The sequence below is a fragment of the Asterias amurensis genome, chromosome 8, assembly GCF_032118995.1.
Source record: "Asterias amurensis chromosome 8, ASM3211899v1".
NCBI lineage: Eukaryota > Metazoa > Echinodermata > Asteroidea > Forcipulatida > Asteriidae > Asterias > Asterias amurensis.
In genome coordinates, this window is record NC_092655.1 from 4,642,009 (window position 1) to 4,658,658 (window position 16,650).

General features: G+C 39.7%; 4 protein-coding genes across 4 annotated transcripts in view; 2 read left to right on the forward strand and 2 right to left on the reverse strand.

The window, feature by feature from the left end:
* LOC139941158 (uncharacterized) overlaps positions 1-1,727 on the reverse strand; it is a 6,230-nt gene extending 4,503 nt beyond the window's left edge. The window contains exons 1-2 of the mRNA XM_071937611.1: positions 948-1,727; positions 11-198 (exon numbers count right to left, since the gene is read on the reverse strand). Of these exons, the coding sequence (XP_071793712.1) occupies positions 11-53 (43 nt within the window). The 5' untranslated portion in view covers positions 54-198; positions 948-1,727. The remainder of the gene's footprint in view (positions 1-10; positions 199-947) is intronic.
* Positions 1-4,767, forward strand: part of LOC139941159 (uncharacterized) — a 26,567-nt gene extending 21,800 nt beyond the window's left edge. Inside the window, exon 7 of the mRNA XM_071937620.1 lies at positions 4,680-4,767. Coding sequence (XP_071793721.1) covers positions 4,680-4,690 — 11 coding nt within the window. The 3' untranslated portion in view covers positions 4,691-4,767. The remainder of the gene's footprint in view (positions 1-4,679) is intronic.
* On the reverse strand, positions 3,072-14,793 carry LOC139941157 (prominin-1-like). The gene is made up of 23 exons (XM_071937610.1): positions 14,301-14,793; positions 13,542-13,597; positions 12,773-12,981; positions 12,193-12,313; positions 11,888-11,948; positions 11,703-11,792; positions 11,073-11,308; positions 10,666-10,752; positions 10,236-10,299; positions 9,174-9,250; positions 8,881-8,966; positions 8,249-8,401; positions 7,625-7,748; positions 6,995-7,095; positions 6,644-6,734; positions 6,099-6,248; positions 5,558-5,674; positions 5,018-5,098; positions 4,844-4,897; positions 4,298-4,387; positions 4,099-4,167; positions 3,909-3,998; positions 3,072-3,633 (listed from the first exon to the last, which is right to left on the reverse strand). Exons 1-23 carry the CDS (start codon positions 14,548-14,550, stop codon positions 3,481-3,483), a joined length of 2,610 nt encoding a protein of 869 aa, XP_071793711.1. The 5' UTR covers positions 14,551-14,793; the 3' UTR covers positions 3,072-3,480.
* Positions 14,794-15,495: 702 nt separating this feature from the next.
* LOC139940817 (beta-4C adrenergic receptor-like) lies at positions 15,496-16,389 on the forward strand. The gene has a single exon (XM_071937202.1). It carries the CDS (start codon positions 15,496-15,498, stop codon positions 16,387-16,389), a length of 894 nt encoding a protein of 297 aa, XP_071793303.1.
* The last annotated feature ends 261 nt before the right edge of the window (positions 16,390-16,650 follow it).

Below are 16,650 nucleotides of genomic sequence, written 5' to 3' on the forward strand. Positions count from 1 at the left end.
CACTACATACCTGTATCTACTGGCAATGTCCCGTTCTCATCCATAGCTAGCATTCTCTTGGCTCTTCTCCTCACAACCTCACACCGAGATTAGTCCCGCTCTTTCCAGCGTAGACTCAGCCTCGTGTATTTGCGTTTAAAAAGTATAGGTCCCCACCGTATTTATCCAGCTTTGCAGCAGCTCGATACACACCAATAACTATGAAGGACGAAAATTACATTATTCAAAACTGAGGGTGTGTGAATTGCTGACGTTAGCATATTTATGATGCCTTAATAATGTGTGCCAATCATGTGGCAGTTTTTTTTTTTTTTTTGGGGGGGGGGTAGGGGGTTCCCCCTTCAAATATTTAACTTCAAATGCGATAGCTGTTGATCCTTTGGGGTGGGTTCTATGATTTAACCCCTTTTGAGTTTTAGGATTAAAAATCGATCTATAACTATATAGGTTGTTTTTCAAACATTTGTTTTCACAAGTAGAAATATAGACCTATATATCTATCTTTTGCAAAACTCCGGGCTGAGGTTTTTCAAATATTTGGTTTGGCAGCCCTATAGATTTGTACAACTTTTTGCTATGTAAAAACTTCCAATCAACAAGGTCTGCCAAAATGGTACTAAAAAGGGTTGTTCCCGTAGACTTTCGAAAAACAAGATTTGCCTATTAAGAAAATATGTTAAAAACGAATGTTTGTTCAAGATGTCTTTAAAAATCAAGATTTGCAAAGAAGTATAGATTTCCCCCAAACAAAATGTTTCAATTCAAAAGATATACTTTTTTTTAAACACTGCCCAAAGCAGGGTTTGCATTTGACAACTAAAAACAGAACAAACCACTGTTTGTCAATAAGAGACTCCCATGAAACAAGGTTTGCTAAATGGAAACTTTTCAAAATAATACAAAATAAATCATAGCTACAATCACTGAGTTTGACAATTTCATCTTACCTGTGGTTTTCGGACGTGGTCAATGTCGCAGCGACTTCACTCAATGTCATTATCGGTAGTCCGTGCTGACTTTGCACCATGGAAGTACCTCATTGCAAGACGAGGCACGTTGCTTTGTTATAGAAGTCGGACTTTGTTGATAGATCAATCAGTTATTTGAAGAAACGATGGCACTCATTGGTGAATACTCAACCATCGTAATGTCAGCCTATAAGGTACGCATTTCTAGCTAATATTATTGGCGTTGCCGCTGTGCGTTTCCAACCATCAGTATCTGGCAATCAAAACTACATACAACTCCACTGATTTGGCGAGATGATAGTATTCCTTAATTCCCCTGGACGGAAAACATCTCCTGGAGACTGCTGTTGGCTGGACGGTCCAGGCCGTTAATTTGACGCGATGGCATGGGGGATCGGGTCCTTGACTATGCCTTGTTTGGGGAGCGTGTTAGCGCAACTAAATGAAGAGGACACTTCCAACAACCATGGGCTTGTTGTATAATATATGAGGAAATACTTGCCATGTAAACACACAGTCGGTGTTGCTCACTGTGGTTTGTGACGTAGCAACTCTGGCACTTCAGACTTTATCACCAAATTTCTGATAAATTGGTCACGTCGAAACTCATTTCAAATAAATATTGCAAAATTTTTTCCCCAATCACTAACTTGATGGCAATTTTATGCTGGTAAATCAACTGGTTTCATCAGTTTCAATATAAAAAAAGATCAACTCTTTACCAATACAAAATGCGGTGGTGCCTGCGAACGGATTGAGACTCCGGTAAACATGGTATGGCATTAATGAAGCAGGATATACCTCTGCATTTAAAATATAAAGGAGCATAGTGGATAATATAAAGTACAACTGGCGTTTCGGAAAATCGTTAAAAAAAAACATTCACCCCAATTTGAAAGCAAAACGATGGAAACAGGAAGTGATATTCGGCATAAAAAGTGCGTTTCAAGTGTGTTTCTTCAAAATACTAATTCGACAATTTGCAGTCATTGCTTTTACTTGTTATGTGAGCTTATCATTAGATAGATTACAGACCGATAATCGTCAGACACCAATTATCGGTGAGTGCTTTCATCATTTTGTTCAACCTTAAAAAATATTGCATTTCAGTCTTTCGGAATTCCATCGCACATTCACGGCTCGTTACTGCAACTCGTGAAAGCGCTTCACGTAAAATCTGTACACGCAAATCTGGCTAAAGATTTTAATGCACAGCACAACGGTTGTTCATTAATTTAAAGTTTACGACGCAAAAGGGTCATCAATGCAGTATTATTACCCTCTCATCATAGGATGTGAAATAATTAACCGCATGATGTCAAACTGCTTTATTTTGTTGTCTCATTCCGTTTTATGTTTTAACTGGTCCTGACGACCGCATCAGCCAAACCGTGACAGCTGGACCGGTTAGACTTTGCTCTCTCCCATATACGACACGATATACGACCTCATACACTGGCGGCACTGCCCCGGCGTTTAAAGGGTTTGGTACTTTTTGTACGACACAAAACACAATATCCGTAGTTTTACATTAAACTTACACGGTTTGAAGATAATGATGGTAGAAAACTGCCCATAAAATATTACTTGCTGAGGTGCTGTAGTTTTTGAGAAATGAGTAAAACAATGTCACGAAAATAGTGTTCGTCTACAACGTATTTGCGTGTGTCTCTCTTGAAAACAATGCCCTGTGATTACCCATAGTCCAGGCTGAACTGTCAGTTCCGTATTTGTTTTCTGTGTCTCGAGACCTTTTTGAAATGCCCCATGTGCTAACTATTGAATGAGGTGCATGCTGGTCTAGCTAGCGAGCAAACTAGCTAGACCAGCATGCACCTCATTTCACTCATTACGTGCACGCACCGAGTGCTTTAACGATAAGGTCTATTACAAAGGGATGAACAAAAGAAAGTCCCGCCAAGTGAACATGGTATCATTGATTTGCATAAGAAGAAAAAACAAAATGGCCGATCCTTCAAAGTAGAGAGCTATAGGATATTCCCTATCACCATTGAGGCTGTCAAATGTGATTACTCAATTGAGCCATTACCGTTGTTTTTCATCATAGTGAAACCAAAATGCGGAACAGAGGAATTGAATAGGTAACGTTATTCATTAAGATGTCGTCAGTTTTATTATCTTCCATCAGATGGGATATGAGACATGCTCATTTTAAATCATGTCAATTTTTTCGAAGAGTTTTATTGAAGTAACATTTTCCTAAAGCTGTTTATGAATTTGTTATTGTGTCATGCTTTAGAACATCATTCAAAATTTTAGTTTTCCCTGAAATGCTTGTCATTAATTTCATTTGTGGTAGGCCTAAGTTTTCCTCAGGTGGAAAACCAATTTGCAATTCCTGTGTATACATTTTAGGTAATTGTTTTTACGTAATCCAATTCCATGGTTGTGAATAATTAATGTATCAGACGCCATTGTTAAAAATTATTTAGCAAGTTGTAAATATTTTGATGTTTTGATACAGATCGTAAAGTATTGTTTTTATTTCTGTCTAAACTCCCCTTTCCGGTGGTGGCGAGCTTGCTTCATATCTGCTTCCCGCGGCTGGCTCGGCTCGTAGAACATACTTTGAAAGAAGCACGTTCAGGATTAAGATTGGCAGGCACAGTAAAGAGATGATGCCAGTTGAAAACCAGAGGGCGTTCTTGAAAAAAAAGAACAAGGAAGAGAAGACTTTTCAGTTTCTTTAATTTCATGTCGACATTTATTTCATACTACTCTTTTCATACGAGTACAGTGTCAACTGACATCGTTGTAAGGGTAAAACCAATATGAATAGGCAAGTTCCAACATCTATACAACAAAAAGTACGTTGCATAGATCAGCAAAATTAATAGCACAAAAGATGAAGGAGAAGGACTTACTCTATGTTCTTCGCTCTACTCAATGTCGTGATTTTATAGTAAAATGTCAACTTACAAATCCCATCAAGAAATGTACGCAGACTTCTGAGACTGCACTGTCGTAGGCTCGGGCAACCACACCACATTTTCCGATGTCATTCTCGATCTGTCAGTGAAATTGCAACAATGAATGTTAAATTTTAGACTGGGAACGATTTACTATATATATATACTATACTAGAACACTAAACTAACTGTTGTTTTACCTTGCTAATGGGCTCTGTGATCAACCCCTCTGCCTGCGAGACGATGCCGTCTACGTACGAGCCAAGAGACTGTAAAGTAATTCATATAATAATGTTGTTACTTGTTAGGCCTATTTAAGTTTGTCTTATTGGTTTTTAAACGAGAAAGAACATTGACTTTGCTTCATTTGCTCTTTGTGAATAGTAAACATCCCGTTACCAAGGTGATGATGTTGCTAGCATCTGCTGAGATGGCCTGAAGGTCATGTGATCCACTTGAGATGATGATCAAAGCATCAGTAGTCAAATTCTGTTTAAAATAAAATTGATGAGAATTATATCTTCAGCACCAAAATGTCGCCCTCTCTTGATCCTTGACTGACGATCACGGACCCACTGACGAGAGGGGAAATGTTCCAACACAATTTTTGTTTGTTTGTTTTCGGGTTCTAAAACACAGTGATAAAGAATTCACACCACAAGTGGTTACAACATAGTGGTAGTCGCTCCTGATCATGACAGGGCAAAGTGAGCTATAGTAGATTACACATATGTTTCAGCCGCTTTTGAATTTACCCAAACATCTTGTATCTCCTTTTTAGTCGTGTTTTAACTGAACGCAGTCAACAAGATTAAACGAAATGCACCCTGCATTGCTGCGAAGGACGCCCTCAAATCACTATACAAAGAAAGGATACAGAATTGAATGATGATACAGAATGAAAAATGTAAGTTATGGAAATAAATTATTCAATAAATGTCTTACCCCGACTTCGTAGTAAGAGGCGACAAAGAAATCTGCCACTGTTCCATAGCTGGTCTAGATTTGTAAAGAAATCGGAAAGTAATTGGGAATCATTGAATCAAATTCGCTAGTTACAAATGCAGTCGGCAGTTTTGTAAGTTTGTCTCAGCAAGTCAAGGGGTTTGGGGCACTTACCAGTACAGCTAACAAAGCAGTTCGTGCGGATTCCAGCGTGTTTAACTCGTTGATGACGTCATTCGCAAAGTCAACTTGTGCCTAATATCGCAGACAATACAAATAGTTATACTTTGAAAACAATGCATTAATATCTTGATAACATGTACGATACGAGACATTATTTAGCACATATCTCAACAGCTGAGGGGAAAATAATAATGCATAGCCCGTTTTGGGCTGAAGAAATGTTTTACGTTGCTTTGTTACGTAGTGATACAAGCCCTCCCTTAAGTGATCTTTCTAAATTATACTGTTTTATTTTGTCGGTTTTGTTTCTTTCAAACTGAACTTAGTTGTTCATTGTTTTTATCAAATCACATCTTTTTACAACTACTATAATTCAATTTTTCAACTTATGAAAATTAGTTGACAGAAAATGTGTTTCTCATCATTGCTAAGTACAAACTTAATCTCATAAGAACACAGTAAACGTGGCAAGTTTTATGCTAAGCATGAACTTTCATGAAATATAGCCGAGGGGTCATTGTTTGACTGTACCTGGAAGTCTGGTTCCGAAGCCCCATGGTCTTGATAACCTTCCCAGGTCTTGTTGATGAAAATATTCAATTCGTTGATGGCTTCTTGTATTGGCAAGGCCTCCGTAGTTTCCTTCAACTAATGGGGTGTATTAATTATCAACAGTTATAATTGTTTTGTTTTTCCACGGGCCTCTCATTTTGAAAGGAATTGGGACATAAGACCTACTACAGCATAATGATTGTAGAGATCATCATTGCCACTGCACCGTTTTGTATTGGTCATCTTTACATTGCCCTATTAGTGATACAAGCCCTGTCTTACGTGGTCTTTCCAAAGTTGTACAGCTTTTGTTTCGTTGGTTTTGTGTCTTTCAAACTTAACTTTATTTGTCTCACCCTCATATGATGATTCACAGCATTTGTATGGCGCCATATTTATATTTCAAAAACATTCAAAGGTGCGAGTAAGCCTTAACACTACTGACTTGAATGCGCCTTAAAAATATAGAGAAACCTGACGAGAAATTGCAGTACTGATTTGTAAAATATAAACCACATACGATCTCGGTAGAATAGACTAGCGAGTGGATCGGAAAGGCAGGCGGTTTGATAGCGTCGATCAGCAGGTCTAGGTCGACAGGTCCGAGTAGAGTCATTCCTGAAATGACATCGGTGATGTTGCTCGTGAAGGTGTCGACAAAAGGCATGATCTAAGAACGGGTAAAAAATTCTACTAAAAACCTGAACGATTTCAATATGTTGTAACTTCCGTTCATAAGAAAAACATTTGTGATTATATTCTTGAAGAAAATAGTGAGTTCAAATAAACAAACTGAAGATCCTACTTTACGGGTACGTTCATTGGTTATGGAAGAGTCGAACAACTTGTGAACGAAACTTGACCTTCGAGGAACACTCTGCTATTAGGGTCGAAATGCCAGGCCACTATGGGTGCATTTTCTTTTGGTTGGTAAGCAGTTTGCAACAGATAATTCTATTTTCTAAAAATGCAAGACTAGTACCTGAAGACACCCTAGTAATATTAAAAGAAAATATGAGGATATTACTTGAGGGTTTTAAACCTCCCTATCGATGGTCAACGAACCTCATTTATGTCGATGTCATCAACCCCATCGAGGAGTCCGGCCGATGAGAGATGAAGTGCTGAATACACGGTCTGATTCTGCTCACAATCCCTTCAAATTGAAAATGGTTGTTTATTTACTCAAAAATTTTGAACATTTTTATGTATGTTTTCATGTGTACTTTAGAATAATGAGAAGAAAAAAGAAACTGGTTAGTATCGTTTGTGTTTGGAGCTAATTGTACTTTGTCCCAATAACTTCAGTCCGTTTTCCTCTTGATTAGAAACAACACTATCCGTTATTTTGCAAGGTGTGTAGACAAAATCTGAAATTGTTTAAATGACCAGGGCCGCCAATCTGATACGACTTACTTGATGAATTGTCGAGCAGTTAAGTTGAGCGGGGCATCACCGAACTGCACTACGGAGTCTAGGAGCGTAGAACCACCCCAGAGGACTGGGTTGTCGACAACCTGTCCAAAACGCAAACAATGATAAAGTTGACAAGGAGATAACAATCATAGACAAAACAAACGATCAAAAGAGTCTGCAAGAATAGGTGATAAGGCAATTCGATCATTGATAGAACAGAACAACATTTTCAACCAGGGGGATTAAGACTATCGACTGATTGATTATCGATGAAGATTATGAAAATCGATCATGATCGCATGTTTACACTATTACAAATAAAATTAAAGAAAAGATACAACCATTAGGCATCACTATGAAAATATTCCAATAGAATTTATGTCAGGTAGACCTACTTTCTAAATTGAAGAAAAAAGTTTCACCCTCTAGCTACCGGGCAATCTCGGTGGTCTTGTTGGTAAGACACTGCTCTAGAATTACAAAGTCATGGGTTCGAATCCCACTCAAGTAATATGCCCTCAGTTTTCACAGAACTCGGTAAATATTGAGTACACAGTGCATCACAAGTGCATTTATGTGTGTAAAAAACAAAATTACCATCTTTCAAGTTTCACCCCCATAATGATTTACCTTGTCCAGAATGGAATAATCCACCATAGCTGTACACATCAATGTTACGTTGGCGCCCAAGATGAACCAAATAGCTGACGGTAAGCAAAACAAGATGGCGAAGACGAAAATCCACCACGAGGATCTGCTCACAAGAGAAATAAACTCAAACTGTCTAAAAATTTAGGAATATTAATTGGTGTAAACTTTCTTACCAATGTGTCTTTGGGAATATGTGAAATTTTTTAAGTTGAAAGATTGATATGGGTGTAGTCAGTTGGCAAATGGGAGGGTTTAAGGGGACGGTATTCCCCTTTCACAAAGCCCCCCCCCCCCCCCCACCCTCCCAAATACATGTGCTGATGATTGGTTCGAAACATTTGATAGGCCTAGCCCCCAACACGAGCAAATACACTTAGAAGCATTGGTTTCACGTATCATGTGGAGTGTGGAGTGAGTGTGTCTACTCAATGACACGAGGGAAAAATCTGACGACTAATGAATTACACAAAGTGTCTTCATATTGACTTCAACAAAGAGTACTGTGCATATTATTTGAACTTCCACCTCCAGATGTTTATATTTACAAACACTATTTCTGCTTTTGATGCAATACTACAATGAGTTTTGTTTGAAGGTTCTTACCCAACCATGAATTGACCGCCACACTCTGAGGCAGAGGACCGCTCGCTGGGTCGTCTTGTCTCCTTATAACCCCACGCCCCAAACAACACGCCCAAGATGGCGAGTACAGCCATGACGAATGCCAGACACGCAAATACCAAGAACACAACGTAGCTACAAACAGAACGTTATTAACAAACATGTACACATTTTACTGCCTCACACGTGAAGTTAAAAGAACAAAACTATGTGAATTTTACTAACTCCACTTCTTTATCGACTGAAAGAAAACGTAGCAATTGTACAATATTGATTTGTTCACCAATTAAATTCTTTAAGACCAATCCGATTCATCAAGATCAAGTATGAAAATCATTCTCTCTGAACATGAAAACAATGTTAAACTTTTAAATAAGTTTGATATGAATTCGACCCTAGAGTTTCATCTTTGAGAGGCAACGCCATTTTTATTTTCCAAAGGGCACTTTCATTGGACGACCATCCGTGTGAAACTTTTTAATTTGTATTAATGCCCAAGACCAGGCAGGGCAACATAGGCCGTGTCCGCTATGTAATTCAAGGCCTGTACTTATTTCAAATAACTATTAAGATCAATACATTATTTTTGCAATCCTCTTATTCAACTCCCTTACCTGTACATATCAAACTCCTGGATGATGTAAACATATTCACTGATCTGAGCTCGGAATGGTTCGGTGTCAAGTGACTCTCCAATACTCTGATCATTAAAAAAAAATCACAAAGTAAATCTAAGTATTATAAGCGCTTAAATCTCATTCACAGCATTTTGTTACATAGACCTTTGGCGTGGAATGAGGTGCAAGCTGGTCTATCTAGACCAGCATGGGAAATCAACTTTTGTCAAAACCATTTGGTTAACAGAGAACAAGTGTGTGAAACTAACAACTTTTACAGAACAACTTACAGTTTCCAGTCCCGACACAACTTCACCTGTAATCGTTGTTACTTCAGCCTCGACAGTATCCAATATAGCGCCAACATCTATCGACAATTAATTGTCATTAATATTGAATATTTTTTTATTTGAGGGTACAGCATGCAAGTTTTATTTGGAGATGAAAGATCCCTCCAAAAAGCCCCACATGAAGATACAGGTATATCAATGTTCCATCAGTTATATCAACTATCCTCTATATTCATGGAGGTTTCTCTCATTGTCAAATCTTGCTTCGGGTACACTTCCATACACGGGGCCCAAGAAAAGGTTGTCACTCGGACTGCCCCCCCCCCCCCCGATCAACAATGTTGCCACTCCAAGGCTCTCTCTATCACGCACCCGGTTTGGTTTCTTGCGTTTAACAGAAAACAAACTCTTTCCTGAACATGTAGGCTCTTATCCATACTAATAATAATAGTGACAGTGAACTTACAGCCACTAGCTGGAGACGAATTCTGGAGGCTGAGCGTTGCAAATGGAGGGGTCTTCAAAAGACCGTTGGACAATAATAATTGTAGGCTGATACTTGGCACTGCATTTTGCCAAATCTTAAACAATCTTGGGATATTTTTCACACAATTCACCCAAAGATGACTTTATACTGGTCTGTTCTCCACACACTCACATCGGGCCTCAGCTCTCTCTCTCTCTCTCTCTCTCTCTCTCAAAATTGCTGCCTTCTAGAAGATCAACTTGTGTTCTGAATAAAATTGTACTGACTGCGCCAGCAATCACTCTAACATTCCTCACTAACAATAAAACACATTAACACATTCCCTAAAATCCTGGAACTCAATCAAGAACAATGACCATGGTTGACATTGGCACTGTCATGCAGGCCGCGCCTAGGTTTTTTCAACTAGTCGAACATACTGCCCAGAAACACTACGCCTGATTGGCTGGAACTCCTGGGATTGAACCAAAACGTACAACAGAGTTGTTTGCGTTAGCTAAAACTAGACAAAAGATTCACACATAACTGGAAAACTGAACGGAAATTCGTGACAGAGGAATTATATTGAGTCTTACCCTGAAATGCGTCATCACTGGATGTGGCCACCGATGTCTTGAATTCGTTCAGTGCAGTGTCTGCCTGCATAAGGGGTTAATACAAACACAAGTGTTGTATGTGATCTCTTTGGCTTTGGGTCGTACATCTTGAATATTCAACATTTTAAAGGTCAACTTTGAGTACTGAGATCAATACAATATGAACCTTTTATTTACAAATCCAATATTATGGTTACCTACTTCCAGGGTGACGAGAGTACAAGATTCGTACACTTTTTTAGGCCTATAATATCGCCATCAAATTAATGTTCAGTGGCACAACTGTCTTTTAATTACATGTGTTCCAGCTTTTGCCATTCTTTGAGTATTTTTCCTTGCTTATGGTTTGTTTATCACCAAAAATATGTCAATTGCAATGTATAAAACTTGTGATGAAGTCTATACTTACTGCGGATAGTGCATCACTTAGTGTGGTCAGGGCAACGTCTAAGACGACTGGATAAACAACTACGCCGGTGAAATTATATGAATCAAGCTGTATAAAGGGATAATAGAAATCAGTTATGGTGTTTAGGTTGTTTCAACTGGTTCTCCACACATCTTTTGCTTAAGTAAAGAAATTTGTCAGGCATTATTTCTACTAAACAGCTTTATGAACTTTGTTTGCATAAAATCTATACAGAGCTTACCACGGAGAGTGGCAGAACTGTTGTTAGAAACGCAAGTTTTCTATGTCTTCTTTTGTTTTGCATAGAATTGGTTTTCAACTGCATGTTCTTCACGTATTTTTTGCTCTGCTAAACACCTTTATGAACTTTATTTTCATAAAATATACAGACACTCAATACAGCTTACCATGGATAGTGGCAGCACTGTTGTTATAAACGGAGTCTCATCGGGAATGAAAGAACAAACACTGTAGAGACTGTCCGGTAGACTTCCTGCACAGTCCGTATCCCGGAACCCAACCAGCGAAGCGGAGACGGCACTGACTGCCGTCTGGTAGGCTGATCCATCGGTCTGGATCTGGTCGACGAGTGTGGCCAACACACCCGCCGTTGATGCGAGGGGTGTCAGTGGATTGGTGAGATCTGTAATGGTCAAGCTGATGTGAGTTTTCAACATGTTCTTCTTTTTGTTCTCAGCTGCGTAACATTTGTTTTAAACTCCACTTTTAGCCTTTGAGAAGACTCTGCTTGGGTCGAAACGTCAGGCCAAACTATTGTTTCAAGTTCCATGTTTTGCATTCACGAACGGCTGTGTTTTATACCCATAAGCCTGCATTATAGCTAGTCCAAATTGGTAGTGGCTATGATCCGGCTTGAACTGAATCACATTATTCAACATTTTCGCTGTAGTCATCGGCTATAAGTATAACCATAACCAAAGTCATCCCATTCGATCACGGCAATGATCACTGCGATGATTGGTTAAAAGCTTCACAACGTCACGATTAATTAAAACAATCAATAGAGGGCGACATACCTTCTCTGAGTTGTGTGACCGAGTCGTTCACAGGCACAGCTACACTGTCGAAATCCATGATCATCGGGTCGAAAATTGCGTTCTCGGCATCTGGTGAAAACAAATTATCATAATTTCAGAGTCGGTAAATTGAATTATGGGTCATTTAAGATATTCCATTTCAAAGACATGCAGTGCTGACTTACCGTCTAAAGTACTCTTGATGTTATCAACAATGAAACTGATATTTCCTACTTGTCTCAGATCCTGCCAAAACAAACACCAGAGTCAAATCCTTGTAAAGCAGCAACAAAAATTCAATTAAAACACAACCCCACAAAGCATGTAAACTAGCAGAATAGCTTAAAACTGTGTTTGATATATTATTGTCTGGAACCAGCCACAACCCTATCACACCACTTATGGCTATTAGCTCTTAAGCATGTCTTATCAGCAAATTGTCTGATTTTCTTTCACCGCTAAAACGCTTTATGTTTTTTGTAAAACCTACAGTGATCAAGTTTCCCTGGAATTCCTGGACGTCGTCCATGATGGTGTTAACTGTTCCTTCAAAGTGAGTCACGCTCTGTGAGAGTCGCTCTCCGGATAAGATTGTGAAACATCCAGCAACGCTGTCAAAGAAGACCGTCAGAAACAACCAGTAAGTTGGGTTTGATAAATAACATCCCCGCTCAAATTTTACTTTAAAATCTTTCCTGAAAAAATGCTCATCATTTAACTCCTCCCCCCACGTACACAGACGCACCCTTATTGATATTTGTGTGGGGTCCTGCTTTATTTTCCCTTTTCTTTAGAAATTATTTATGGGGTACCTTATAACAAAGACAACAATGTTTGGGTAGCATTGTTACATTGTTACAAAGTTGACGTGTGTATAAGGGCACCTGTGTGTGTAAACACCAGCGATTGGAGACCTTACGATGCCCTTCTTTTGCCTGTACTTGGACTGCTGACATTGGTTTTGCATATACTTTCCAACTTGGGACCCCTTCAACCCATTTGTCCCTTTTGATGTCCCTGGGTTGCGTGGGTGTATACCTATCCGAACACAATTCGCCTGAAACACTTACACTACAATGAGAGAAAATGCGAATATGAAAGTCCCCATGATGACCCCGGTACAACACGACAGTCCACGGACCCTGTCCTCGTGGTGCACGGCCCCGCACTTCCCACAACAGCGGCACAAGCAGAAGAAGATACCTGAGATCGGTATGAGAATGCCCAGCAAGAGGAGTATCAACGACACGGTCACGACACCTCCCTCGGACTTAACGATCTGAAAGAATTAATATTATTGTCTTTTTTTTAAAGAGTGTTTTCTTCGAATCATTAGAGTCTTAAGTAAGTCCTCAGGCATAATAAGTTTACCCTTGAACCTAGTCTCAAGTCAAGTCTTAATATGTTTTATGTTATTTCTGCAACAATAGTTAATGGCTGGCAGGATGTTTCAACCCCTAGCAGAGCCTTTCTCGAAGGCTAATTTCTCATAGGAGCGTATAATGTACATGTACATCTAAATTTAATTGAACTGCTATTCACTAGCTTCACGAATCATCTTGTGATGCATCAATCATCATCTCCCAAATGTTTTGATTTTAATCTTGTGTTCAGTATTGCCAATCAACTTAGAATTAAACCGAGCCTACGCAATTGACTTTGAAACATGTCTTATGAAATAAAAACTCGCCCATGATATCAGCAACATTTTATTAGTTTGAAAATGATTGCACATGAATTGTTTACGATGACGCATAATGCAACCATTTCTGATGCAAGATGACAATCATTGTTAATGAAGGACGCTGGCATTTTATTTTTTACATTTATTGTCCTTACCTCGAGACTTGCGCCAACGATGTCAGCGGATCCACTGAAAAGGTTAATCAGAGGTTCTGAAAGAAAATATTATATGACATGTTCAGACGGGAGCGGTGTAAATGAAATGGCTTGCAGGAATCACCAGTTTAAAGGTTTAGTCGATTTGTTTTTGTATCTGTATGCCTTTAATGACAACTCCGACAATGTTCTTTAGAGCGCTTTGTCACATAGGGGTATTTCAAAGCGCTCAGTATTGTCCTGCAAGGCATGTGAAGCTCTATGTTTTGAAGTATGGGACCTATTCCTTTAAAACACTTACAAGGTTCTGTGGCGAATTAGTTGGCTCGGTTTGTATCTAATATAGGCCTAGTCTAATACTGTTTCATCTTCCAATCAAAGGAACTCAGCAAACTCCCCAAGGGGACATAACACGAAGCCGGCAGGCAACAGCCAATCTCTCTCAACATCTATTATGAATCTATTATGAATATAAACTGCACAGATCAAGAAATTGTGGTTAATAGACGTCAGTGCTTGTCATTGTGGATCAGCGGTTAGCTTGGTAGGATTCGGACCCACAACCTTGTGATTGCAAGTCCCGCAGTCATATCCAGTGGACCACGGTGACCACAATTATTCATAAAATGTATCCCTCTCTGCCCCCCCCCCCCTGCCCCGAAGGAGGTGTCTGGTTACACCAGTGGTCATATTTAAGTAACACTAACAGTCGGGACAAAATTACTAATTTCGGATGTCACAACATAATTTTCTATTTACCCCATGGGAATCCTAGAGGGGCGATTGCGTGGACAAACCCGCTAGCCATGCCCGTATATGTCTTTAGAACCCAGTCGAATTCCTCAGTGTACTTTCCGTCAAAAAGCACCCATGCCACGGATACACCCCCACCGTGCTGACCCTCAACCCCGGTTCCATCATGGTCGATCCCGTTGGTGGTATCGAAAGAAGTGACAGCAATAATGATCAGGATGATGTAAAGGTAGCTGCTTGGTGGTAGCTTGGTCATGACTAATTATTAGAACTATTGTGAACAATTTGTGTCATGACTCGTCAGACAACCATGAAACAGGAGGTTTCCTTTAAACGGTGATTTCACCTCAGCCCAACACGAGGAGGAAAGTTCTTAGTAGGCAAGGAAATGACGCACCGGTTGTGTCTAAACCACCAAAGCTATAACAACCGTTTTGCCGCGTTTTGATGTATTCCAAGTGTTTTGTCCGTGTAGAAAAAGTCGGTTACAACCATCTCTTTACAAAATGCGCGTGAAAAGCGCGTTTGCGCGTTATCACCAACCAAGTATTGATGCGTCACAATACTTTCTACCGACGCTGCAGTTGGCGCGCACAACAGCGTTTCTGAAATCCCTAGGTTTGCGACGAGCGTCGAGTTAGCTATGTTTTTATTATAGATGGTTCTATTTTTATCGCATTTTACATCAGTGCCTCCAAATGGTTCTGATTGGACCGGTAACTTATAAAGATTTTTAAAGAGGGTAGTATTGAAAATGCACTCTAGTGAAATGACAATTAAATTAAATAAAATGAAATGTATTTTGGACCGTTTTAACGTTAGGTAGAGACTTGTAAATTGATTTCCCCACTCGCAGGGACTCCGTCGATTGGGAAAGGAGTGTATCACAAAAATTAATTTGATCTTGGAGACCTTTAAGGTTATTGAATCATAGATAGTGTATGAATGTGTTGGGTAGCACAGTGAGTGTTGCACAGTGAATGTTCTCGATGAAAGCTTCTGTACGCATGCGTACAATGACGTATTTGGCATACGTTCATCATCAACGCTTTTACCGCATATGTCATAGTAGAATTTGAGTGGATGATAATTTTTTTCCGAACGCAAAGAGTTCGTTTTGTGAAAAGCAGCCGATATACGCAAACTGTTTTACTGTTCAAACCCAACTTAAGACAGACTTTGTGTGAGTCTTTATTCCAACATGGCAATCAACACACTCATTGTGGTGCGGACGGGGTTTATAGTATTTGACTTCGTCCTGACATTCCTAACTAATATTTTCAGTATCGTGGTGACATGGAAAACATCTCAAATCGCCGAGATGACCAAAATCTTCGCCACCTCCCTCGCCCTGGCTGATCTGTCGGTTGGAGTTCTGGTAACTTTTTCCATGGTGCCGTCTGCTATGGATAGTACATGGCTTTATGGTGATATCTTATGCCGCATCATCGGTGTAATGGGCCCATCGCTAGTCATGATATCAGTGCTGTCGCTACTCTGTGTTAGCGTGGACAGGTATATAGCTATTACTCGACCGTTAAGGTACTACGACTTTGTAACTCGTCAGCGAGCTATCATAATCATTGTGGTGTGCTGGGTTAGCACCATAGGCGCCAACTCTTACAATGCATTCAACAGCAACTTCATCATCTATGATAGAGTGCTATGTATATGCATCCCAGAATGGGGCAACCGGGACATACTGATGTTCCTTATTGTTATCTGTACCATCTACATCGCAATTCCATCTGGTATCACAATATCAATCTACGCCCAGTTGTTCCGCATCAGTAGGAGACATGCCCGGCAGATAGCAGCTATCCCCGGGGCACCTGGTGGCCTCAACGGCCCACGAGCTACGGACATGCGAGCCATCCGGACCATGTTCATCGTTACGGGTGCTTTTAACATCGCTTTTATGCCATTCTTATTCTGTAATATTTACTTAAACGTAAGCACCAGCGATCTACCAAATGCAGTCAAGTTTGTGAGTATGTGGCTCGCCCTGTCTAACAGTTGGTGGAATTTCTTCATATATTTGGCCACTTCCAGATTTTTCAGGAGCACTGCACTTAAGCTACTCTGCAGAAACTAACTTGACCAGGACCAAACCCCATCATTGCTTCAGCACAAAAAAAAGTAGCACAACCATAACGGATGATAGATGTACGCTTGCCTTAATAAAGTTACCAGCCAAAATACGTTTCACATGTACTATAATTGTGAAAGGTATATTGATTCTTCTTTTATTTTGCTTAGCAAAAAATAATAACACTAAGTTTCATTTTGAAGCAGCTCACTGAAACTAGGCGTAGTCGAGTTCATAAATAGTTTTGTAAAACTTTACGTAAAGTTC

Bases quoted from the DNA above. Each gene is read 5' to 3' on its own strand.
- LOC139941157 (XM_071937610.1), bottom strand. From the start codon at position 14,550: ATGACCAAGCTACCACCAAGCAGCTACCTTTACATCATCCTGATCATT. The intron at 4,898-5,017 runs GTAAGTGCCCCA...TTACAAATCTAG, and splicing joins CTGCTTTGTTAGCTGTACTG to ACCAGCTATGGAACAGTGGC. The intron at 4,388-4,843 runs GTAAGACATTTA...TATTTTAAACAG, and splicing joins CCTCTTACTACGAAGTCGGG to AATTTGACTACTGATGCTTT.
- LOC139940817 (XM_071937202.1), top strand. From the start codon at position 15,496: ATGGCAATCAACACACTCATTGTGGTGCGGACGGGGTTTATAGTATTT.